This window comes from Pleurodeles waltl, chromosome 8 (assembly GCF_031143425.1).
Source record: "Pleurodeles waltl isolate 20211129_DDA chromosome 8, aPleWal1.hap1.20221129, whole genome shotgun sequence".
In the NCBI taxonomy this organism is placed as follows: Eukaryota; Metazoa; Chordata; class Amphibia; order Caudata; family Salamandridae; genus Pleurodeles; species Pleurodeles waltl.
In genome coordinates this window covers 49855914-49882717 of record NC_090447.1, presented here as the reverse complement: position 1 = coordinate 49882717, position 26804 = coordinate 49855914, and the positions used below count along the sequence as shown (strand labels likewise).

At 51.0% G+C, this 26804-nt stretch overlaps 1 protein-coding gene across 2 annotated transcripts in view; it reads right to left on the bottom strand.

Moving 5' to 3' along the window:
* Window positions 1–26804, bottom strand: part of FHIP1B (FHF complex subunit HOOK interacting protein 1B) — a 355560-nt gene that overhangs the window by 120862 nt on the left and 207894 nt on the right. For both annotated transcript variants that reach the window (XM_069203674.1, XM_069203676.1), the window contains exon 4: window positions 20550–21164. In XM_069203674.1, the coding sequence (XP_069059775.1) occupies window positions 20550–21164 (615 nt within the window). The remainder of the gene's footprint in view (window positions 1–20549; window positions 21165–26804) is intronic.

Here is a 26804-nt window from a genome sequence, read left to right as displayed (position 1 = left end):
CCCGCACATGGGTTCCACTGAGGCCTGGCCAGGCACAGGTGGTCCTTTGTAGCCCAGGAGGTGGCCACGGGTCATGTGAGCCTTGCATCCGTCGGTCCTGCACATGGGTTCTGCTGAGGCCTGGCCAGGCACAGGTGGTCCTTTGTAGCCCAGGAGGTGGCCACGGGTCATGTGAGCCCTGCATCCGTCGGTCCTGCACATGGGCTCCTCTGAGGCCTGGCCAGGTACAGGTGGACCTTTGTAGCCCAGGAGGTGGCCACGGGTCATGTGAGCCCTGTATCCGTCGGTCCCGCACATGGGCTCCACTGAGGCCTGGCACAGGTGGACCTTTGTAGCCCAGGAGGTGGCCACGGGTCATGTGAGCCTTGTATCCGTCGGTCCCGCACATGGGTTCCACTGAGGCCTGGCCAGGCACAGGTGGTCCTTTGTAGCCCAGGAGGTGGCCACGGGTCATGTGAGCCTTGCATCCGTCGGTCCTGCACATGGGTTCTGCTGAGGCCTGGCCAGGCACAGGTGGTCCTTTGTAGCCCAGGAGGTGGCCACGGGTCATGTGAGCCTTGCATCCGTCGGTCCTGCACATGGGCTCCACTGAGGCCTGGCACAGGTGGACCTTTGTAGCCCAGGAGGTGGCCACGGGTCATGTGAGCCTTGTATCCGTCGGTCCCGCACATGGGTTCCACTGAGGCCTGGCCAGGCACAGGTGGTCCTTTGTAGCCCAGGAGGTGGCCACGGGTCATGTGAGCCTTGCATCCGTCGGTCCTGCACATGGGTTCTGCTGAGGCCTGGCCAGGCACAGGTGGACCTTTGTAGCCCAGGAGGTGGCCACGGGTCATGTGAGCCCTGCATCCGTCGGTCCTGCACATGGGCTCCACTGAGGCCTGGCACAGGTGGACCTTTGTAGCCCAGGAGGTGGCCACGGGTCATGTGAGCCTTGTATCCGTCGGTCCCGCACATGGGTTCCACTGAGGCCTGGCCAGGCACAGGTGGTCCTTTGTAGCCCAGGAGGTGGCCACGGGTCATGTGAGCCTTGCATCCGTCGGTCCTGCACATGGGTTCTGCTGAGGCCTGGCCAGGCACAGGTGGTCCTTTGAAGCCCAGGAGGTGGCCACGGGTCATGTGAGCCCTGCATCCGTCGGTCCTGCACATGGGCTCCTCTGAGGCCTAGCCAGGCACAGGTGGTCCTTTGTAGCCCAGGAGGTGGCCACGGGTCATGTGAGTCTTGCATCCGTCGGTCCTGCACATGGGCTCTGCTGAGGCCTGGCCAGGCACAGGCGGACCTTTGTAGCCCAGTAGGAGGCCACGGGTTGTGTGAGCCCTGCATCCGTCGGTCCTGCACATGGGTTCTTCTGAGGCTTGGCCAGGTACAGATGGTCCTTTGTAGCCCAGGAGGTGGCCACGGGTCATGTGAGCCCTGCATCCGTCGGTCCCGCACATGGGCTCCTCTGAGGCCTGGCCAGGCACAGGTGGTCCTTTGTAGCCCAGGAGGTGGCCACGGGTCATGTGAGCCCTGCATCCGTCGGTCCCGCACATGGGCTCCTCTGAGGCCTGGTACAGGTGGACCTTTGTAGCCCAGGAGGTGGCCACGGGTCATGTGAGCCTTGCATCCGTCGGTCCTGCACATGGGCTCCTCTGAGGCCTGGTACAGGTGGACCTTTGTAGCCCAGGAGGTGGCCACGGGTCATGTGAGCCCTGCATCCGTCGGTCCCGCACATGGGTTCTGCTGAGGCCTGGCACAGGTGGACCTTTGTAGCCCAGGAGGTGGCCACGGGTCATGTGAGCCTTGCATCCGTCGGTCCCGCACATGGGTTCTGCTGAGGCCTGGCACAGGTGGACCTTTGTAGCCCAGGAGGTGGCCACGGGTCATGTGAGCCTTGCATCCGTCGGTCCTGCACATGGGCTCCACTGAGGCCTGGCCAGGCACAGGTGGACCTTTGTAGCCCAGGAGGTGGCCACGGGTCATGTGAGCCTTGCATCCGTCGGTCCCGCACATGGGTTCTTCTGAGGCCTGGCAGGCACAGGTGGACCTTTGTAGCCCAGGAGGTGGCCACGGGTCATGTGAGCCTTGCATCCGTCGGTCCCGCACATGGGCTCCTCTGAGGCCTGGCACAGGTGGACCTTTGTATCCCAGGAGGTGGCCACGGGTCATGTGAGCCCTGCATCCGTCGGTCCCGCACATGGGCTCCTCTGAGGCCTGGCACAGGTGGACCTTTGTAGCCCAGGAGGTGGCCACGGGTTGTGTGAGCCTTGCATCCGTCGGTCCCGCACATGGGCTCCTCTGAGGCCTGGCACAGGTGGACCTTTGTAGCCCAGGAGGTGGCCACGGGTCATGTGAGCCCTGCATCCGTCGGTCCCGCACATGGGCTCCTCTGAGGCCTGGCACAGGTGGACCTTTGTAGCCCAGGAGGTGGCCACGGGTTGTGTGAGCCTTGCATCCGTCGGTCCCGCACATGGGCTCCTCTGAGGCCTGGCACAGGTGGACCTTTGTAGCCCAGGAGGTGGCCACGGGTTGTGTGAGCCTTGCATCCGTCGGTCCTGCACATGGGCTCCACTGAGGCCTGGCACAGGTGGACCTTTGTAGCCCAGGAGGTGGCCACGGGTCATGTGAGCCCTGCATCCGTCGGTCCCGCACATGGGTTCTGCTGAGGCCTGGCACAGGTGGACCTTTGTAGGCCAGGAGGCGGCCACGGGTCATGTGAGCCTTGCATCCGTCGGTCCCGCACATGGGTTCTGCTGAGGCCTGGCACAGGTGGACCTTTGTAGCCCAGGAGGTGGCCACGGGTCATGTGAGCCTTGCATCCGTCGGTCCTGCACATGGGCTCCACTGAGGCCTGGCCAGGCACAGGTGGACCTTTGTAGCCCAGGAGGTGGCCACGGGTCATGTGAGCCTTGCATCCGTCGGTCCCGCACATGGGTTCTTCTGAGGCCTGGCAGGCACAGGTGGACCTTTGTAGCCCAGGAGGTGGCCACGGGTCATGTGAGCCTTGCATCCGTCGGTCCCGCACATGGGCTCCTCTGAGGCCTGGCACAGGTGGACCTTTGTAGCCCAGGAGGTGGCCACGGGTCATGTGAGCCTTGCATCCGTCGGTCCTGCACATGGGCTCCACTGAGGCCTGGCCAGGCACAGGTGGACCTTTGTAGCCCAGGAGGTGGCCACGGGTCATGTGAGCCTTGCATCTGTCGGTCCCGCACATGGGTTCTTCTGAGGCCTGGCAGGCACAGGTGGACCTTTGTAGCCCAGGAGGTGGCCACGGGTCATGTGAGCCTTGCATCCGTCGGTCCCGCACATGGGCTCCTCTGAGGCCTGGCACAGGTGGACCTTTGTAGCCCAGGAGGTGGCCACGGGTCATGTGAGCCTTGCATCCGTCGGTCCTGCACATGGGCTCCACTGAGGCCTGGCCAGGCACAGGTGGACCTTTGTAGCCCAGGAGGTGGCCACGGGTCATGTGAGCCTTGCATCCGTCGGTCCCGCACATGGGTTCTTCTGAGGCCTGGCCAGGCACAGGTGGACCTTTGTAGCCCAGGAGGTGGCCACGGGTCATGTGAGCCTTGCATCCGTCGGTCCCGCACATGGGCTCCTCTGAGGCCTGGCACAGGTGGACCTTTGTAGCCCAGGAGGTGGCCACGGGTCATGTGAGCCCTGCATCCGTCGGTCCCGCACATGGGCTCCTCTGAGGCCTGGCACAGGTGGACCTTTGTAGCCCAGGAGGTGGCCACGGGTCATGTGAGCCTTGCATCCGTCGGTCCTGCACATGGGCTCCACTGAGGCCTGGCCAGGCACAGGTGGACCTTTGTAGCCCAGGAGGTGGCCACGGGTCATGTGAGCCTTGCATCCGTCGGTCCCGCACATGGGTTCTTCTGAGGCCTGGCAGGCACAGGTGGACCTTTGTAGCTCAGGAGGTGGCCACGGGTCATGTGAGCCTTGCATCCGTCGGTCCCGCACATGGGCTCCTCTGAGGCCTGGCACAGGTGGACCTTTGTAGCCCAGGAGGTGGCCACGGGTCATGTGAGCCCTGCATCCGTCGGTCCCGCACATGGGCACCTCTGAGGCCTGGCACAGGTGGACCTTTGTAGCCCAGGAGGTGGCCACGGGTCATGTGAGCCTTGCATCCGTCGGTCCTGCACATGGGCTCCACTGAGGCCTGGCACAGGTGGACCTTTGTAGCCCAGGAGGTGGCCACGGGTCATGCGAGCCTTGCATCCGTCGGTCCTGCACATCAGCTCTGCTGAGGCCTGGCCAGGCACAGATGGTCCTTTGTAGCCCAGTAGGTGGCCACGGGTTGTGTGAGCCTTGCATCCGTCGGTCCCGCACATGGGCTCTGCTGAGGCTTGGCCAGGCACAGGCGGACCTTTGTAGCCCAGGAGGTGGCCACGGGTCATGTGAGCCTTGCATCCGTCGGTCCCGCACATGGGTTCTTCTGAGGCCTGGCAGGCACAGGTGGACCTTTGTAGCTCAGGAGGTGGCCACGGGTCATGTGAGCCTTGCATCCGTCGGTCCCGCACATGGGCTCCTCTGAGGCCTGGCACAGGTGGACCTTTGTAGCCCAGGAGGTGGCCACGGGTCATGTGAGCCCTGCATCCGTCGGTCCCGCACATGGGCTCCTCTGAGGCCTGGCACAGGTGGACCTTTGTAGCCCAGGAGGTGGCCACGGGTCATGTGAGCCTTGCATCCGTCGGTCCTGCACATGGGCTCCACTGAGGCCTGGCACAGGTGGACCTTTGTAGCCCAGGAGGTGACCACGGGTCATGTGAGCCTTGCATCCGTCGGTCCTGCACATGGGCTCCACTGAGGCCTGGCAGGCACAGGTGGACCTTTGTAGCCCAGGAGGTGGCCACGGGTTGTGTGAGCCCTGCATCCGTCGGTCCTGCACATGGGTTCCACTGAGGCCTGGCCAGGCACAGGTGGACCTTTGTAGCCCAGGAGGTGGCCACGGGTCATGTGAGCCTTGCATCCGTCGGTCCCGCACATGGGCTCTTCTGAGGCCTGGCAGGCACAGGTGGTCCTTTGTAGCCCAGGAGGTGGCCATGGGTCATGTGAGCCCTGCATCCGTCGGTCCCGCACATGGGTTCTGCTGAGGCCTGGCACAGGTGGACCTTTGTAGCCCAGGAGGTGGCCACGGGTTATGTGAGCCTTGCATCCGTCGGTCCCGCACATGGGTTCTGCTGAGGCCTGGCACAGGTGGACCTTTGTAGCCCAGGAGGTGGCCATGGGTCATGTGAGCCCTGCATCCGTCGGTCCCGCACATGGGTTCTGCTGAGGCCTGGCACAGGTGGACCTTTGTAGCCCAGGAGGTGGCCACGGGTCATGTGAGCCTTGCATCCGTCGGTCCTGCACATGGGTTCCGCTGAGGCCTGGCACAGGTGGACCTTTGTAGCCCAGGAGGTGGCCACGGGTCATGTGAGCCTTGCATCCGTCGGTCCTGCACATGGGCTCTTCTGAGGCCTGGCACAGGTGGACCTTTGTAGCCCAGGAGGTGGCCACGGGTCATGTGAGCCTTGCATCCGTCGGTCCCGCACATGGGCTCCTCTGAGGCCTGGCACAGGTGGTCCTTTGTAGCCCAGGAGGTGGCCAGGGGTCATGTGAGCCTTGCATCCGTCGGTCCTGCACATGGGCTCTTCTGAGGCCTGGCACAGGTGGACCTTTGTAGCCCAGGAGGTGGCCACGGGTCATGTGAGCCTTGCATCCGTCGGTCCTGCACATGGGCTCTTCTGAGGCCTGGCACAGGTGGACCTTTGTAGCCCAGGAGGTGGCCACGGGTTGTGTGAGCCTTGCATCCGTCGGTCCCGCACATGGGCTCTTCTGAGGCCTGGCCAGGCACAGGTGGTCCTTTGTAGCCCAGGAGGTGGCCACGGGTCATGTGAGCCTTGCATCCGTCGGTCCCGCACATGGGCTCTTCTGAGGCCTGGCACAGGCGGACCTTTGTAGCCCAGGAGGTGGCCACGGGTTGTGTGAGCCTTGCATCCGTCGGTCCTGCACATGGGTTCCGCTGAGGCCTGGCAGGCACAGGTGGTCCTTTGTAGCCCAGGAGGTGGCCACGGGTCATGTGAGCCTTGCATCCGTCGGTCCCGCACATGGGCTCTTCTGAGGCCTGGCCAGGCACAGGTGGACCTTTGTAGCCCAGGAGGTGGCCACGGGTTGTGTGAGCCTTGCATCCGTCGGTCCTGCACATGGGTTCCGCTGAGGCCTGGCAGGCACAGGTGGTCCTTTGTAGCCCAGGAGGTGGCCACGGGTCATGTGAGCCTTGCATCCGTCGGTCCCGCACATGGGCTCCACTGAGGCCTGGCAGGCACAGGTGGTCCTTTGTAGCCCAGGAGGTGGCCACGGGTCATGTGAGCCTTGCATCCGTCGGTCCCGCACATGGGCTCCACTGAGGCCTGGCAGGCACAGGTGGTCCTTTGTAGCCCAGGAGGTGGCCACGGGTCATGTGAGCCTTGCATCCGTCGGTCCCGCACATGGGCTCCTCTGAGGCCTGGCACAGGTGGTCCTTTGTAGCCCAGGAGGTGGCCACGGGTCATGTGAGCCTTGCATCCGTCGGTCCTGCACATGGGCTCCACTGAGGCCTGGCACAGGTGGTCCTTTGTAGCCCAGGAGGTGGCCACGGGTCATGTGAGCCTTGCATCCGTCGGTCCCGCACATGGGTTCTGCTGAGGCCTGGCCAGGCACAGGTGGACCTTTGTAGCCCAGGAGGTGGCCATGGGTCATGTGAGCCCTGCATCCGTCGGTCCCGCACATGGGTTCTGCTGAGGCCTGGCACAGGTGGACCTTTGTAGCCCAGGAGGTGGCCACGGGTTATGTGAGCCTTGCATCCGTCGGTCCTGCACATGGGTTCCGCTGAGGCCTGGCACAGGTGGACCTTTGTAGCCCAGGAGGTGGCCACGGGTCATGTGAGCCTTGCATCCGTCGGTCCTGCACATGGGCTCTTCTGAGGCCTGGCACAGATGGTCCTTTGTAGCCCAGGAGGTGGCCACGGGTCATGTGAGCCTTGCATCCGTCGGTCCCGCACATGGGCTCTTCTGAGGCCTGGCACAGGTGGTCCTTTGTAGCCCAGGAGGTGGCCACGGGTTGTGTGAGCCCTGCATCCGTCGGTCCTGCACATGGGCTCCACTGAGGCCTGGCAGGCACACAGGCTCGCCGCGCAGACGGAGTGTGCGGACTCCTGGCCGGGAAGGAGGCTCCTCCCAGGCTCCACGGACTCGGTGGAATCCGCGGAATGTGCCGAGTGAGAGTCCTTCTCAGTCTGTGCCTGTTGCACCCGGCAGCCGAGGCAGACTCTAGGCGCTGTGTGTGGTCGGTCAGCCGGGCCTCCCGCCGCCCCCACGGGCGCACCCCCCCCCCCCCAGCAGCGACGTGAATCTTTGCTTATAGCGCTTCCTGCCTCTTCGCTCGCTTCACAGCACGCTACGCTAGAGTGAGCAGATGTTGAATACCACGAACCAGGACATTTGGCAAAGATGAAAGGAGTAGAGCTGTACATGAACCGAGCGGCGCGGAATGAAAGCACTTGGTGACCTGGAATCACACCGGAGGCGCTACGAAAACAAAGCAGTCAGACGCGCGTTAAACGAAGCCCTTTATTGTAACAGCTGCTGAGCGGCCGCCCTCGCGGCCCGTGAAACGCCCCCCGTCTTCAGTCAGCTGTCGGGGAGCCGGACCCCCCCCCCCGCAGAGCAGGCCTGCCACGGGAGCGGGGGGAGGGCTCACCGGTGATGTCACTGCGTGCCGGTGACATCACGGCGCGTGGCGCCGCAGGACATGACGTCACAACCCACGAGCGCGCAGGAAGCGGCGCACACCACGTGCTGCGCGAGCCTCTCCCGCCGGCCCGGGGACACCCGGGCTGTGGAGTCCACATGGGGCTCCACCACCCTCTCACCAGCGAAGGCCACTCGCTGCTCACAAGGCGGGGCCCCTTCCACTCCCAAAGTCAGGCAAAGCCTGGTGCGAAGGACGCTCCATCCGAGCCCGACACCAGGAGGAACTGCAGGTGCAATTAGAGCCCTTAAAACAACGGACACGCGAGATTCACTCTCTTGTACACGGTTGGAAAACTTCCCTGGACAATGTCATTCATTGGCTTTGCAAACATAGGAAAAAAATGTCTTTTTTTAAATCCAAACCACAACCACTTTTCAAGTTCACTGCTTTGTTTGTAAACGTTTTTAAAAGTGTATATATCTAAATGTCTTGCAGTTAAAGCTTACTCTTAGATTTATTTTCAACTTCAATAAGCTTGGTTTTAGGTCTAAACAAGCACCGGGAAAGCTAACTGGTCTTGACTTTAAAAGGCTGAGCTATTTATTAGTTTTGCCAATACTTTCCTATTTGCGTGCGAATGCATTCAGAAGACACACACTCTCCCATGGAGTGCTGCACACAAAAGGAAAAAAGAGCCCCTCAGGTCGGCAGCGGAATAATACCACTAATCCAGTTACTATATAGTAAGCAAAATGCTCATGCGTGGAGCAAACACAAGTATAGGAAAGAAAGCTATGGAATCAGGAGCACACAAAATGAACAACGCCATCCAACGATGAGCAGGGGCTGACCCAAGACCTACTTCAAGTGTATATATATGTTTTGGAAATAACTAAATCAGCCTGTAGTCAAGACCTAACAAGCGTTGACAAAGGCAGTAGGTCTTGCCTATAGGACCATTTGGCTTTTCCAATAGTTTTTAGGTCGAGAGTGCAAGCGCTCTGACGTGGTAATCTATCGATGGGTTTTAAATCACACCCACCACACACCTATCATCGTGACTCGTTTGTGGGCTTGCCTTTCAAAAATCCCTTCTTATCGTGGGTAAATGCTTTACATTTTTCCCTCCTTGGGGCAGTTTTGTTACCAGCTTGCACACCAACCCTGTTACATGGATAATTACACATTTGCCAATATGTTTAACTGCAAGCGACCTTATTTTTCCTTTTGTGCCTCTACTTCATGCTCACGCTCATGGTAGCCGTGGTGCTTTGAATTGCCTTGCCTATGTCAACTGTTTTACTTTTCATTTTACATTTATGTGGCAAGAAAAGTCCAAATTTACAACGCTAATAGCTCTAATTCGAGCGAACGCAAGACCCAGTGCATTACAAATGCTTTTTAGACTTGCTTTACACCATCCTCAATGCTGTGCTGCCAGGCTAAAGCAGCAAAACAATAAAAAAAAAGGCTCTTTGATGTGACTGTTGCGTCATTAGGTATGCATGCACATAGCCCCTGAACATGGCTATAAGATCATGCAGGTGATTATGTTTTTTTTTTTATTATTTAAGGAGTTGGATCGTAAATAAAAAAATAAATATGTAAAATGAAAGGGATTATTTTTTAAGCACTGGTGGAAAGAGGCAACATGGAGAATGCAGGTGGGGTTATGCTCAACAAGAGGGGGATGGGAAGGACACAAGAGGGGAGATGGGAAGCAGAAGGAACAGGCAAAAGAGGAGATTGTGCGTGGGGGAAGTAACAAAGACAGTGGGGTGGAAAGGATGCACAATGGGCGAGAGAAGAGAATGGGGAAAGCAACATGGTGGGTTGAGGTGAGGAGGTGAAATATTGGGAGAGAGAGCAGATCAACGAGGAATGGTCAGGGAAGAAACACACAAACAAGAAAGCAATGAGGAAAATAACCAAGGCAAGTGTAACATGGAGGGGGCGAGGAGAAGCACACAGGAGATAGAGAGCAACACAGAATGTACGGAGATAGAACTACACTAGGGAGACAGCTAGAAAACATATGCACTCCCACAGACTGCTTACCCCAAAAGAAGCAAGCAGTGGCGCAGCCAGTAGGTTGCACCTATATGAGATTTATTGACTTTGTCAATGTTATTTTAGACGTGGTAGACAGCAGCATGGATGCTATGATCTAGTAACTAATTTGTAATACTAGTTCTCCATCACAGGAATCTCCAGTGGAAACTTTGCCTATGGTCATGATATGAGAACACAAAAGGCACAACTCTAATAGACCCACCTCAAGTAATAATCATAACTCTTCTCAGGGTGGACCCTGAAAGTCACTAAATTAACATGAGCTCAAACTATGGCACAGAGCAGACAGGCTTAACTTAAGGCAATGTGTAAAGTTTTATCCTGTACCGAAACAGTAAAAGTCAAAATGCAAAACAAGAGCCATCCAGCACGGTGAAAAAATCTCTCTCTTAGCCCAGCCCTGCATGGTAACAATCATTAACACTAGGCATTTGGGAAAGCTGCATTGTTTGATGATGTCACCTGGGGGTTGAGTTCAAATATGACATCATACACCAGGTGGCCCTTTAAATGTTATATTATGTTATGCGGATATGTAGAGCGCATTATCAACTAGGGAAGAAATTCTGATGCCAGAAGGAAGAAAGAACTAAGGAAGTGTGCCTGGGTGCAGTTGGTCAGCAAGAAGTGCTGATTGTATGTTATTCCCTTCAGGTGCCAACCTTCTAGTTACACCACGACATAGCTTTGCTCTTATGTTTGATGTATTCTGTTTCTTTCTGTCCAGTTTCAGAAGAGTGCAGCTGTTTTTTTTACTTCTCCTAGGTTCTGCATCTGTAGGCCTACCACAACAGTCAAACTGGAATACGTCTGGTTCCTTACTTGGAGATTGCAACCGCATTTGTTGTGTGGACACATCTAACTGTCCTTCAGGAATGCCCTAGGACTAGCTCCTAATTTCAAAGAACACTCGTTCCAAATGTGCTCAACAAGAGGGAGAGAGTATAAATATACACAAGTTAACTATCTTCGGTAATGCTTCTTTGTTGGGTACTCTAACTGCAGAGTCCTAATGTTTGAATATCCTCTCGGGCCAGAATGGATCTCTGTTGTTTACCATCCCATGTATTTTATGTGTTCTTCACCAGGGGTCAAGGAGTTAATGAGCCAGTTGAAGCTTTTGTTACAGCAGATAAGATTTTAACCAAAGAGTGCGAGTTCAAAAACTTCAACTCACTCTCTTGTGTAATTCTGTAGGCAAGCCTATGCATCACCACATGAAAGATGCTCTTGCGTGTCTCCTGATGAAAACGATATCCCTTTTGTGTGGCTGGTCCTATCATCTGGGTTACAAATTGCCCAAAAAAAGCGACCCGGGGACATTACATTTCACCCAGCAAAATCAACAATTATTTTACAATGTGGGTAGCTGTGGATTTTGGACCCTAGCTCAGCCACCACCCAGAAAAATGTACCATATACAAATGTTTCTGAAAACTAGACGCTTGGCGGAGTCCAGAGTGGTGTAACTTGTGTAGTTGTTTCAAGGTTTTTTTTGTTTGTTTTTACCCAGAGGTTTGCACAAACCTCACACTTTGGCTAAAAACAAACATTTTACATTTCTGTGGGGAAGGTTCCAAATCTGTGATGATCAGCAAATTTTCAACCACCCATCATTTACACATGTCTCCAGGTTAAAATGGTATCCCATTGTGTGGGTGGGCCTAGCCCCAGTGACAGGAAAGAGCCCAAATGACAACATTGACAGATTTAACGTTTCCACCTCACACCAATCCTTTTGCATTATGAGTGGTTGTGGAATTGGGCCCTAGCTTAGCTGGCACCAAAGCAAACCTGCCAAACCCAGACATTTCTGAAAACGAAACACCCCGGAGAGTCCAGGTTAGTGTGACCTGTGTGGATCTCATGAGATGTTCTTACCCAGAATGCCTTGGGGTGCTAGACCTATTAAAAAGCAGGAGGAACAGTGATAGTAAAAAGACAGCTACTGTGTCAGAGTTCACAAAAGCGGTGGGCAAGGTTGGGGCCGTAAACAGAAATGAGAGAGACACATATACTCTCTCCTGCTTGGTCTCTCCATATTACCCTCTCCTATTTTCCACTTGCAGTAATGGTGGTCTTGGTCTTCCTTTCCTCATGCCAGAAAGCTTCTTCATATTCAAGCAGGTGCTTAATTGTCCACTGCGGTCAGTAGAGATGGGTGGGGGCTGTGGAGTGGATTCTCAACCTGAACTGCGGTGATGCATCACATGGGCCCTGGAGGAGCTGGAGCAGCATAGCAGGAGAGAGAGATGACATTTCCAACTCCAACTACTGAGCCCACTAGGGCGCGGCCAAGGCCACAGTACGGGAGCAGTGTAGTGTCTGCTGAGGGTTTACTCCAAAGACACTGTATAACTGATGAGGAACGGTTCAGTCCCTGGGGTTGTGCTGCTGCTAAAGCATGTTAGGGTTACAAGAAGAACGAGTTACTTACCTTCGGTAACGACTTTTCTGGTGGATACATTAGCTACCTGTGGATTCCTCACCTGATGAATACTCCCATGGCGCCAGCATTTGACGGAAATCTTCTTACTAGTCTCTGCACGTCGACGAGGACGTCACTCTAGCCCACGCGACGCCGTCTGACGTCATACAGGCAATAAGAAGTCCTCGCCGACGTGCCGATGACAGTACCAACATTTTTTACGTGCATGAGAATAATAATAATAACCCAATGCAATGAAAGAGCAAAGCAACATCTCTTAATATTGTAAATCACACAACATTGCAATAAAATAGCTGTAGATTTATATATACGAATCATGTATATACCCAATATATATATAGATTTATATATAAATATACACATATATACAAATATCATACATGCAAAATGTATTGCAACTTTGAAGACCAAAAGGAGCACACTCAAGGATTGCTTGGAGAGACCAAAAAGGCAACGGGGAGGCGGGTGGGACCGTGAGGAATCCACAGGTAGCTAATGTATCCACCAGAAAAGTCGTTACCGAAGGTAAGTAACTCGTTCTTCTGATGGATACAACTACCTGTGGATTCCTCACCTGATGAATAGAGTCCCAAAGCAGTACCACGCCCGGCGGTGGGTGCCTAAATGGTCAAACCAAGAAATCCTGCAGCACTGACCGTGCAAAATGACCGTCCCTTCTGACCTCAGAGTCCAAACAGTAATGTTTCACAAAAGTGTGAAGGGACGACCAAGTTGCGGCCTTGCAGATGTCAACCACAGGAACACCCCTGGCCAAGGCCGAAGAGGCCGACTTAGCTCTGGTGGAGTGAGCTCTAATGCCCTCAGGCGGATCCTTCTTTGCCAAAGAGTAACAGATTTTAATGCAAAGAACAACCCACCTGGAGAGTGTTCTCTTGTGGACTGCCTTTCCTCTCCTCTTGCCCACGTATCCGACAAACAGCTGATCCTCCAGCCTGATATCCTTCATTCTGTCGATATAGAAGCTCAACGCCCTTTTTGGGTCCAGGCGATGTAGTCTTTCTTCCTCCTTTGAAGGATGAGGCGGAGGATAAAACGTGGACAAAGTGATTGTCTGAGCCAAATGGAAGGGTGAAACAACCTTCGGAAGGAAAGCAGCCTTGGTCCTCAACACCACCTTATCCCCATAAAACGTTATATAAGGGGGTTTAACCGATAAGGCCTGCAACTCACTCACTCTCCTTGCAGATGTTATAGCTACCAGGAATACTGTTTTAATAACCAAATACCTTAAGGGGCAAGAATGCATAGGCTCAAAAGGGGACCCCATAAGGAAAGTCAGGACCAAGGACAAATCCCATTGAGGCATAACGAATGGTTTTGGAGGATATTGATTCAGAAGACCTTTCAAGAATCTGAGAACAATAGGGGATTTAAATAACGATGGTTGGTCTGGAAGACAAATGAAGGCTGACAAGGCCGACAAATAACCCTTAATGGTAGCTACTGCACAACCTTTCTGCGCTAGAGACAGTGCAAAAGACAAAACATGTGACAGATGAGCATGTAAGGGATCAATCTGTCTCTCTCCACACCACATAACAAATTTAGACCACCTATTAGCGTAGATAGATTTAGTGGAGTGTCGCCTGGCCGCTAAGATAACATCCACTACATCAGGCGGGAGAGAGAAGGAACTCAGGTTGCCCCGTTCAATCTCCAAGCATGTAGGTGCAGACTCTGGAGGTTGGGGTGTAAAACCTGCCCCTGCGACTGCGAGAGGAGGTCTGCCCTGAGAGGGAGACGGAGCGGAGGGCACAGTGAGAGTTGGAGAAGGTCGGAGTACCATACCCTCCTTGGCCAATCCGGAGCTATTAAGATGACTTGGGCCCGGTCTTGGCGAATTTTCCTCAACACTCGAGGAATCAAGGGTATGGGGGGAAACGCGTAAAGCAACTGGTCGCACCAGGTTATCTGAAACGCGTCCCCCAACGCTCCCTGCATCGGATACTGGAGGCTGCAGAATAACAGGCAATGCGCGTTCTCCCGAGTGGCAAACAGATCTATCCGAGGAAACCCCCACATCTGGAAGATTAAACAGACTTGATCTGGATGGAGACGCCACTCGTGGTCTGCCGAGAATTGGCGACTGAGACTGTCCGCACGTACATTCAAGACCCCGGCCAGATGATTTGCCACCAAGCAAATCTGATGGTCCTTTGCCCAGGACCATAGCCGAAGAGCTTCTCTGCAGAGAAGGTACGACCCTACTCCTCCCTGTTTGTTTATGTACCACATCGTGGTAGTATTGTCCGTCAGGACCTGTACCGACTGACCACGAAGGGATGGGAGGAAGGCCTTGAGAGCCAAACGTACAGCCCGTAACTCCAACAGATTGATATGAAACACCTGTTCCTCTGGAGACCAAAGCCCTTTGATCTCCAGATCCCCCAGATGAGCTCCCCATCCTAGGGTGGAGGCATCCGTTATTACCGTGGCCACTGGTGGCGACTGCGCGAACGGCTTCCCCTGTGAAAGATTGTTGCCCGCAATCCACCACTTCAATTCCACAGCAGCATCTCTGGAGATCTTGACAGTACCTTCTAAATCTCCCTTGTGTTGAGACCACTGCCTTCGGAGGCACCACTGAAGAGCCCTCATGTGCCAGCGAGCATGCGTGACCAACAGAATGCAGGAGGCGAACAGACCGAGCAGACGAAGGACCTTGAGGACTGGAACTACCGCTCCATTTCGAAACATTGGAACCAATTCCTGAATATCTTGAATCCGCTGAGGCGGAGGAAAGGCTCGACTCAATGTTGTATCCAGTACTGCCCCTATGAACAGGAGGCGCTGAGAGGGCTCCAGGTGAGATTTGGGCACGTTCACCGAAAAGCCCAGGTCGAACAACAACTGGGTTGTTGACTGCAGATGATGCGACACAAGCTCCGGGGACTTGGCTTTGATCAACCAATCGTCCAAGTAAGGGAATACTGCTATCCCCTTCCTTCTGAGCTCCGCCGCAACCACTGACATCACCTTTGTGAAGACTCGAGGTGCTGAAGTAAGACCAAACGGGAGGACCGCAAACTGATAGTGCTGCGACCCTACCACAAACCGGAGATACTTCCTGTGCGACTTGAGTATCGGGATATGAAAGTAAGCATCCTGCAAGTCGACAGACACCATCCAATCTTCCTTGTTCAACGCCAAAAGCACCTGTGCTAGGGTCAGCATCTTGAACTTTTCCTGTTTGAGGAACCAATTCAAGATCCTCAGATCCAGGATTGGTCTCAACTGACCATCCTTTTTGGGAATCAGGAAGTATCTTGAGTAACAACCTCGACCCTTTTCCTGCTCTGGGACCAACTCTACCGCGCCCTTTGAAAGGAGGACTTGAACCTCCTGTTCTAGCAACAGGAGGTGTTCTTCTGAACAATAAGATGGGCGGGGCGGGATGAGGGGCGGGAACTCCCGAAAGGGAAGGGCGTAGCCTTTTCCCACAATGCCGAGAACCCAAGTGTCCGTTGTGATAGACCTCCACTTGTGGAGAAAACGCTGTAATCTTCCCCCTACAGGAGAGGAGTGAGTGGGAAACGGTGGAAGCCTAAGGCTGCTTCCCCTGCTGCACCCCTCCAGAGGACGAGGAAGAGGCAGAGTGCTGTTGAGAGGCTCCTCTGGTACGGACCCCACCCCTCCCCCTCCCTCTAAATGACCTATAGGGGAGGGAAGAGGCGGGTTGCTGGAACCTCCCCCGAAAGGAAGAGGAATAAGAGCCACGCCCAAATCCCCGAAACCTCCTGAAAATTCTAGAAGAGGCAGAGGAAGAAGGAGCTTGCAGTCCTAACGATTTGGCTGTGGCTCTGCTCTCCTTAAATCGTTCCAAGGCCGAATCTGCCTTGGCTCCAAACAGTCTGTCCCCATCAAACGGGAGGTCCAGCAGGGTCGACTGCACATCCGCAGAGAACCCTGAGTTTCGGAGCCAGGCCTGTCTTCTTGCCACCACAGCCGTGCCCATCGCCCTGGCCACCGAGTCGGTCGTGTCCAGCCCAGACTGGATAATCTGGGTCGCGGCAGCCTGGGCGTCCGAGACCACATCCAAAAGACCCTGGGGAAGCTCCGTGAATGAAGACGAAATATCATCCATCAGCGCATGGATGTACCTCCCCAGAATGCACGTGGCGTTGGTGGCCTTCAACGCCAAACTGCATGACGAAAATATTTTCTTGGACTGCGCATCCAGTTTCTTGGAGTCTCTGTCTCCAGGCACCGTCGGGAAGGAACCAGGCGCTGACTTTGAGGAACAGGAGGCTTGCACCACCAAGCTCTCCGGCGTAGGGTGTCTAGAGAGAAAGCCAGGGTCAGATGGTGCAGCTCGATACCTCCTGGCCACAGCCCTATGAACGGCCGAGGAAGACACCGGCTTCTTCCACACCTCCAACACCGGATCCAGCAAAGCCTCATTAAATGGCAAGAGAGGCTCAGCTGCAGCAGAGGCCGGATGCAATACCTCTGTCAGCAAATTCTGCTTTGCCTCTGCCACCGGCAAAGGCAGGTCCAAAAAGCTCGCTGCCTTCCTCACCACAGCATGAAAGGAAGCAGCCTCCTCCGTATATTCCCCTGGAGATGAAAGGTCCCACTCAGGGGAAGTGTCCAGCCCACTGGCTGTATCCAGACCATGCAGTCCGTCTCCAGAGTCCTCAATCTCTCCCTCCTCTAGGACTCGCTGGTACTCTTGCTCTTCTAAAAGACGGAGAGCACGCCTCCTCGAATGAAGTCTCTCCTCGATACGCGGAGTCGACATGGCCTCCGCCGACGTCGAAGAACGGCGCCGATCTCCAGAAGCATCTGACGCCGCGTCCGGCGCCACAGGCAGCTTCGGCGCCGAGGCAGGAGCCGGAGGACGAGGTCTTGGAGCCGATGGACCAACCGGAGTCACAGGGCAAAATCCTGACTTCGACGGAGGGGCAACCTCCGGGGCCGAAACATCCGAAGCCACCGGAGCGGCCACCGACGCCGGCACCGGCGCCGAGCCCACATTCCCAAAAGGGAGAAAGGGCATAAAGGGTGCCGGCCGAAGAGGCGCAGGATCACCCAACGAAAAGGCCAAGGGCCCCGAAGGACCAGCCGGAGCAGCTCCTGGAGCCATCTGCTGAAAGATGGTATACATCGCATTAAGAAACGCGGTACTATCGGCTCCAGGAGTGGGAAAAGCCGGATACTGGGGTGCCTGGATCGAAGGCGACCCCGACGCCGGCCTCGACGTCTGCGACGCCGGAGAAAACACAAGAGGCTGCACCACCTCAATCACTGACGCCTGACCAGATGAAGTCGGTGACGCCGGAGAGGGCAACGGCGTCGATGGATGCGGCGTGACCGTGGGGCTGACCTCCCAAGTCCTCCGACGCCGAGCCGAAGGTGACCTCGAATGAGACTCCTTGCTGGAGTGACGTCGTGAGTCTCTACGGCGCCGGGAGTCTCGATGACGCCGGTGAGACCTTGGCGAAGAAGACTTCTTATGATGTTTCTCCTTCTTCTTTGACTTTGCCATGAATAACTTGGCCTCGCGCTCTTTGAGGGCCTTCGGATTCATGTGTTGACATGAATCGCAAGTCGAGACGTCGTGGTCGGAGCTCAAACACCATAGACAGTCGGAGTGAGGATCTGTAACTGACATCTTGCCCCCACACTCTCGACAGGGCTTGAAACCCGACTTCCTCTGAGACATTGTTACCGCAGAGAAGACTACGCAGCAGACAATACACTGTAACCACGAAGGTAACAGTAACTCCCTCGAAGATAACCGTTTCGAATGCACGGAAAAAAGGGAACTGTCATCGGCACGTCGGCGAGGACTTCTTATTGCCTGTATGACGTCAGACGGCGTCGCGTGGGCTAGAGTGACGTCCTCGTCGACGTGCAGAGACTAGTAAGAAGATTTCCGTCAAATGCTGGCGCCATGGGAGTATTCATCAGGTGAGGAATCCACAGGTAGTTGTATCCATCAGAAGCTCACAACTTGCCTCCCTCAAAGGAGGAGGAGAAGAGGTGGCCGGCAGCACAATGATTTAAAAGCATACCTCTCATCTCCTCTGATCCTTGGTGGGTGTCCACACTTTTCCCCTCTTTCACCAACCCACAAACCACAGTGGACTAGCAGGATCATAATAGGCAGGGGGACTGGAGGATTCACCTGTCATATCCTTACTTAAGTGCCTTCTCTCTATGCGCCTCCAAGTAACCCACAAAGCAGCAGAGACCACAGAGGAAGCTCCAAGCAGGATCCACTTCCTTCCTGTGCACTAAAGTAAAAATCAAAGCAAGAGAAAGTGCATAGGAGCATTTCAGATGTTATATTTGATAGTCACGTATATAGACAGAGATATTGGGTCATTCACCCAGGATCACAGGATGCGCCAAAGCTTGTATTCAGGACCACTTCACAAGGTTTTAAAGTCGGTAACTCTTCCAGTAGGCCAAATCTCCATATGAGCATTTAGCCCAAAATATTTTTTTCATGGGGAGAAAGAAGGGGAGGTGGGCTAGAATTCAAGATATTTAACACTGACATTAAGCAAACTGCCTGAACTTATAGAAGGTTTAGACATTTATATCAGGGATACATCGATCCAAGTAACTCATCCAGGACCACAACATAATCTTAAACTGGGATTTTAACCCAACCCCATGCCTGTCGGTTCTAAAGTCAGCAGTTTGAGCCACAAGACAAAATCTCCAAGATTTTTCATTCCGCCTGACATTTAAACGTACATCTGTTTTTATTATTTCACGCTAGGTAAATGCCTTAAAAACCAAAAGAAAAAATTGAGAGTCTCCTACTAAAATTGAGAATCTTACTCGCCAAGCTGCTACAAAGGGTAAGGAACAGGTTTGGGAGTGGCAGAAAGCACATAACCAAATAACAATTGGTCAAGCCAGGCAGAGGGAATTGAGCGTGGTGTGCATGGGCTACCTGCCCACTCCAGCTGAGCCCACCGCACCCACCTGATGGTCAATTAATGAGAAGTGGCTCAGATGGGCGTGAATGTGGCAGTGCCAAACTTTGCTCTGTAAAGAAAAAAAATTGCCACCAGTCATCTTAGGTCTTCTTCTAACCAAGTTCATCCTGCTCCATATTATGTGGCACCTGCCACCTGTAGTACGACAGTATGGATGGGCATCAGAGGCACATGTGGGCTCCACCGCCAATGAGCACTTGAAATTCTCTGTAGTTCACTAGGATTGCTGAAGTGTCAACAAGAAAATCTAGGTCACCTTAATCATTACAACCTCTCCAGATCTCTTATGACTCTCAGAATAACTTCAGCCATGGGAATAAGCACTAGAGCCATGGGACAATGTTGCTCATGAAATGATCATTACGGAGGAATGGACACTGGGGTGAATTTACTGATGGTCCCTATAAGAAGTGGACAGATGGCCACTTTTACAGTCGTCACTGACTACATAAAAAAAAAAAAAAAAAAAAGAATGTGAAAACATCATTGTGTTTCAGCATGACAGCCATCTTATTTGAGGGGAAAATCCTCATTACAACATGATTAAGTGTTTCCCATTGCAAGCGGCTGAATCATTACATTTTGACGCAGTGACCATCTTAGGCAAGGAGAGCCCCTCACACCCCACCGAGGAGCCAACATGAGATAACCAAACACTCTTTTTCAGTGGTTTCACACAACATCTCCATAATCAAATCTTGAACTCAAATAATGAACACGGAGAACAAGCAAAAACAGTCTCTCAGTAATGCATCTTAAAGCTCTTTTTCAGTACTTAAAAAGGCAATGCAAAGGCACAGCAGAGAAATCCCAAGGTATGAGGTTATAACGCAGGCTAGGAAACTGGCAGAGTAGATAGTTTTGCAGTAAATTTCTGTATGCACATATTTGAAATGGTTGCCCATGGTTACCGTTTCCAAACACCCCATGTCCCTGGTCACAGATGCATTGCTTTGTTTCTTGAACCTCTTGCGAATTTGAAATAGACGTTAACACACTGGGGGTGCAGCAAATATGTGCCAGGGCACCATTTTTCATTTGGAATCTAGTGACTAAGAATCCTGAGCCCACAGGGATTTAAAAGACTTACATAAGCTCTCATTACGAAACCATCAGACAAAAGGCCACTATTCTGATTGTCCTTGGAGGACCTTTCTCAGATGCTTCAAGGCCAAATACAGTTAACCTTGGGGCACCACAAAAGACAGCAACGATAAACTGCTACTCTTAAAGCTTCAGACTTATAACAAGCCACTCATACAATGATGTCAAAGCAAAAGCTAGAAAATAACACACATGAACAGATCGTTGAACAGCAGCAGCAGACAGTTACTAATAAGCAAGTCGGCCAACCTACCGGACAGAAGAATGAATTTTCGGTGATGAACGTTGCCACTGTAGGGTTGCTGGCTGACATTGCCATGATCAGCAGTAAGGCATCCCTGGCCTGCTGGCCAATGACGCCCTCGTGGTGGATGAAGGGAACCAGGAGAGAGAAGATGATTAGATTTGTGGGGCCCTTCTCTACCGAACCGTGAAAGAAGAGCTCCAGGATGGACGGTTCTTTGGCCATGGAGACGCACAGTTGGTTCAATAAAAGGACAAGATTATTCTCTAGGACGGGTGAAGCCGGACCAGGGGAGAACGTACTTAGTAGCATCACAAGAGGCTTCAGTATGGGCCCGTGGCAAAGGAGTGGCTGGCGGGACTGGCTGATCAGCAACTCAAAGAGCTTTAGCTGGTCCACTTTCTTCTCTTCGCTGAAATCCCACTGCAGGTGCCAGCGCAGCAGCCGCTCCAGGATGTTCTCTGACACCACAAATCCCAAGATGGGGCCAGGCGAGCCGTCATCCTTTGGACGATCTTCAGCCAGCAGGCTCATCATCTGGTAGGTGTTGTTCCGCACTGAGCTGAAGTCGTCCGCTGTCACCTGCTCTGGCTTGGACACCCTCCGCTCCAAGATCCGCAGCACCTGAAAGACAGAGCAAAGAAGAAAAGGCTCACTCACTCTCCTAAAGGACTTTTACTGATCAGCACGTTATCGTGGGCAGCCTAGGTTTATGTTCACATCATACCCAGCCTGTAAACCAAATGATACAACAGAAGCGCTTAAAATGTCATATCAGTGAAGAATAACTGGACCACACATTCTACTGGTTGTAGGAGGCTTCTCTCTTCTGGGTGGATGTGCGGGAGAGGTTTGTGTGATAGATGACATCTAAATATCACACCCCTCGCACGGTCATACTTTTTGCAAGAAGCACAAATGCCTTACTAGAGTACTAAAGCAGACAATTCCTCCTGTAAACAAAGTAAATCAACGGAGCAAATGTCCAACTGAAAGTGCTCTGAAAGCTACTCCACCTTCCTCCAGAATTACTACTGAGTGGCATCAACAGCATCACCAGTCATGGCACATATGTATCCAGCTCTAACGGAAGTGTCCAGAATATAATAAATTAACAGTAAAATGAATGCACGGATTTACAGTGGAACACAGGATAACATAAACCAACATTTTCACAACCCAGAGGATATTCTGTGACCAGAGACCAAGATATCAGTTGAACTGCCCTCTACACATTCTCACCATCAGCTCTGGCCATTCTGAGACAGTCTGACAGAATCTCAATCACGTCCGTCTGAACCCCTCAAAGTTTGAGGTACTTCTTCAGGTAAACACTATGCACGAGAGGTTAACTTTGTGTATTTCACAGTAAGCCATGAAACACAGAAAAATACAGACCCTACTATTTCGTAAACCCAGAGAGATCAATTCCATACTGTTGTATACAGGTAATCATCCTTGGGCCCATCCTTCCATTTGAACAACTTTTGAACTAATTGTAAGAGCAGAAATGCTTCTTTAATGAAGCTAACAAGCTAATGAAAAAACTTACCAACAAGAAATTACCCCAAAGACCTAGCTAAAAATTAATTGACAAAGTAATGGCACTGCCCTTTTGAGACTGTAATAGAACCAAGACACACACCTTCATCAGTCTCACAGGTGCAGTAGACTCAATCCTGTTAGAAATAAGTTGCAGAAAATAATAAAAAAAAAACTTGCATATTTATTTGCCTTTAAGTGAAATAGTTAAGGCTTTCAGAGAAGGCAATGGTTAGGGCTTACAAGGAAAGTAAATCAGGCAATTCTATGGTGGCCTTGTGCAATCTACCATTTATAAGGAGCCACTATCGATGTGGTAAATGTCAAGCCAGTAACTTCACAATTAATACTAAAGTGTTAGAATTTGTGGCACATTGACAGTTTGACTTCCTTCTCTAATAGTAAAATAACAAACGTGGCACATGCTGTCCAACTTTCGTGTCCTAAACTGTCTATAGAGTAGGCTACACACATGACAAACAAATTATCTGTAAACACAGGAGCAGAGTGAGATGCGGAACCATCACTGCCTCTCTGAGAACATACAATACAAAGAATGACTCAAAGACTCCCGGAGAGGCCACTTGAAACACCTTCTTTCCGACCATGACTGCAGATGGATTGACCTGCTATGAGCTATGCTGGAAGGACTTAATGATATTTGTGAACGAAGAACCGAGACTACACATTCTAGAATCACTGGGCAATGGTGGGGGAGGTTCTTTCACAGACTATCAGACTAGTACCAGTTGGATGATACATTTTCATTCTCTTCATCTCACAGAATCAGTGATTGGATAATCAATATTTATATGCACAAGTAACGAATGAATGTTTTACCATACAATAGTTTACATTTGCAATAATAGCTCGTAATAGATTCAGGTTTTTTTATTTTTTATTTTTGATTTTCTCAGAACATGCACTTCCATCTGGCGGTCATGGTGCAACGTTTGTCATTTTTTTCACTGACTTCGTACAGAACAACAAAGACTTCTGTATAGAACAACGAAGACTAGACCTCTGCGGATGGAACTGACACCGTGTGCTCCTGGGCTAGTGTGTGGATTTTATACAAGATACACATCATTCATTAACATATACTTTGCACCAGCAGTTACACACTGTCCCTTCACCTGCAGGAACCACAGTCGTTTGGCTGAATCTCTCTCCACCTCCCCTCCCCTCCTTTGTGAGTTCCACAAACTGTTTGATTCATCAATTTTTTCCCCATTTTTATTGTCGACTCTTTCCAAACCCACTTGGATAGAAAAATAATACTCAACAGGGCAACCTCAGCATTTCAGTTCGGCATTGCAGTCATGCAGCCAGGAGGCCATCTTAACAGTATGCACCCCTTCCAGGGCACTCTTTTTGGGTCGGTGTTCACAGACTGAAGTCATCTTTAGCCCAGCTGTGTATCTCTGTGCACTATGGTCAGTGAAATGTATCGCTCACCATCCAATAGTTGTTTTTACCTTTTTGGAGGCCTGCTAATAAACCTTGATTAATTATGATAGCTTGCATATTGCACTTACAGCTTCCAGCATTCTCATTTGGGAAGAAATGTGGTGCAGTTCTCATTTTTCCGTTCAGTTAGCCCAGGTGACTCACTGGGTGTCTTGTTCCTTCACCCACAGATGATTTACCTGCTTTTTAGCCTTTGTGTGGTAACCGCGGACATCCCTTACCTCTCACCTATTAACATTTAGACAATACAAGTAATGGGCACCCCCTGTCTTTCTCTCCATTTAGGACAGGGCTAGATGGCAGTCTAGTGGTCCTGATAAGACTCACTGATTTACTCTACCAGGGTCACAATTAAACAATTTAACACAGAAAATGCATACATATTATTTTTTTTTTAAATAAGACCATTTCTTAACCATTATGGCTTCTTACTGTTCTGAAATTAAATGAGAATTGCATCTAATCAAATATGATCATTAGACTTTTTCTTGACAGTCTTTAACCTATTGGTGCCTAATTTGTTTTTCTTACCCTGTCCCACAAGAGATTACGCTGAATGAGTGTGCATTATCTTACTTTTTTGATAACCGAAGCCTAGATTTCTATTGCACTTTTCAGCGTCTTCTGCCTGATATTCTTGAAAACAAACAGCGGGAGATAATATGTGTATGTCATTTCAGTGTAGTTGTTCTAAAAGTATTGTAAGCAAACCTCTGGTACATTTTCCTTTACTAAATGACTCCATTTGTTAGGCTGAGTGCACAAGCGTTCTGATGTGTTGCAATGTATCTGTGGGCTTTTAACCACGCCCTCCGCACGCCCATCACTATCACTGGTTCATGGGCTTGCCTTTCTTATCATTGGTAAATGCTTTATGTTTGTCCCTCCTTGGGGCAGTTTTGTTACTGCCTTGCAGACGGCCCGTGGTACTCGCATTGCCGATGGAGGACTTGCAGGTTGGCGTACTCGCGATAACCTGTACAACTAGGGGCTGGATGATCGTTACACTAATGTACAGGACACTTGTTTTGGGTTATCCCGACAAAGGGAAATACAACTAGAAGCCACATTTTTAAGCAAATTTATGGAAAAGAGAATACTATTGGAATGGGAGACGTACACATAAGCCATAACAAGCCTTGAAAAAGTCTTTGGGTAATTGTCCCCGACAAAACACGTGTTGGCTAGGCTGAATGTGGAATCACATGGATTATCAAGTGGAATAAAGAGACTCATTAGTTCAACTGGGACCTTGCTGAATGTGGATTTGTATAAACCATCAAATTGGATTAAGAGATTCATTTTACCAATTGGATTAAGAGACAGACATGTGCCTGACTTTTGCATAAATGTACAACAACCTTTGGTTGTTATTGCGGGTTTTTTTGGGTGGTTCCCTCTCAGAGCACCGTCTAATATTTGGAAGTCAACTTATATATCTACTGGTACGAGATTGTGAGTGTCATTACCCCACTTAACCACCTTTTCCTTTGACATTAATTTATACGGTTAATTGCATGATTGCCGATATGTTTGAGTGCAAGAGAACTTCTTTTTCCTTTTGTGTCTCTCCTTCGCACTCATGCTCATGGCAGCGGTAGCGCTATGAATCGTCTCAGTTATGTCAACTGTTTTACTCTTCATTTTATGTGGCAAGACTAGTCCAGTTAGGAATTTACAACACTAATGGCGCTAACTCGAGCAAACACAAGACTCATTGCATTGTAAATGCTTGTTTTTAGAGTTGTTGCACGAAGGTAGTGATACATTTCTTGGAGGTTCTAACCGCCTTGATTTATTATCTCTGGTAGCTTCTGGTACAATTTTCTTAGTTTTGTATTGTTAGATTGAAAACTAGTGATGTTAGAGTTTAATTGATCAAAATATGTTATGGGAACTCGTACTGGCTGCCTAATGAAGGAAGACTATAGACAGAATTGACATTTTTAATTACTAAATGCAGCTGACTAATGTCAGTTACAAGTTTGTTCAGTACTCAGTATGGTATTTCCCCTAATTTACTACCTATCCATGTTACAAAGACTCCTGAGTATACTTTTGATATTGGTAGATTTTCAATCTGGCTTTGAACGCTAATAACCTTGGGTTTTAGACAACAAATTCAGAACCCTTATACCACGCGAATCTTAAAAGTTATTTCTTTCAATATTTCTTAAGTTTCTGGGTTTTTGCACACTAGGAGTATGTTTGGTTACCACCCTTTCCCTCTGACCTGCTTACTCCCAATGTTTGGATGTATTTGAAGAGCCTGTAGCTCAGTCACTAGCACAAACTGCTGGACCAACAATCATCCTTGACATATTCTCCTATTTACAGCAAACATATTCCTTAGACCGTTTGACTAAATTGGGAATCCTTTCTCTCATACAAAAACATTTATTTTATTAATTACGTTACAAGCGTAACATTTTGAATTGAAGCTTTTCACAGCTGTACACAGCATATTAGGCGGATAGGTGAGTGACAAAGAAGCCGGCGGAGTGCGCCAGATGGTTGTAACGTAATTGTTTATCGGCATCTGGTCCCCGTCAAAAGTCATCAAAAGTCTTTTCAGTGACTAACATAATTAGAACAATTACACTCTTAAGTGGCTGATCACGCCTCACCATCGAGGGGAAGATCTTGTATAGTCGTTTGGCTAGAATCACTGTATAAACTTGAAGTGAAATGACCCACATTTGTGTTGGTTTTCCCCTGATTTTAAATTCAAGAAATGTGGCTCCTAACAAGATTCCAGTGTTTCGCCCCTTCTGACTACTGGGTTTAACAGGCCTGCCATCCACAAGGAGTAATATTTTGTACAATTTGCTCATGGGGTACTTAGGATCCATGCCCTGCTATTGGTCAATTTGTTCATTACCTCATGAATCTCTTTCTGGGTTATCCTTCAGAACCGTCATTTTTTTAACTTGACTACCAGGTATAGTTGCATTAAATCAAAGTACTCTCCAATAGTTTTTTTCACAAACAGAGATGGTATTATTGTACAATTTCTTGTTGAATTTCAGAAATTGATGGCTACTGTGCTGTCTTCCATTAAGCCACATTCTGCGTTCTTAATATATGTTATGCTTGTTCTTCTTTATACAAAATTATAACATTTTGCCTACTTCATCCGCCAATCCATACTTTCACCTGCCAGAACATTTCTTCTTGCTATGATCACAGTTCCTTTCATAGCCTGCCTTAATGCCTTCTGCTCTAACACTACCTGCTTAATGATCTGTTGAC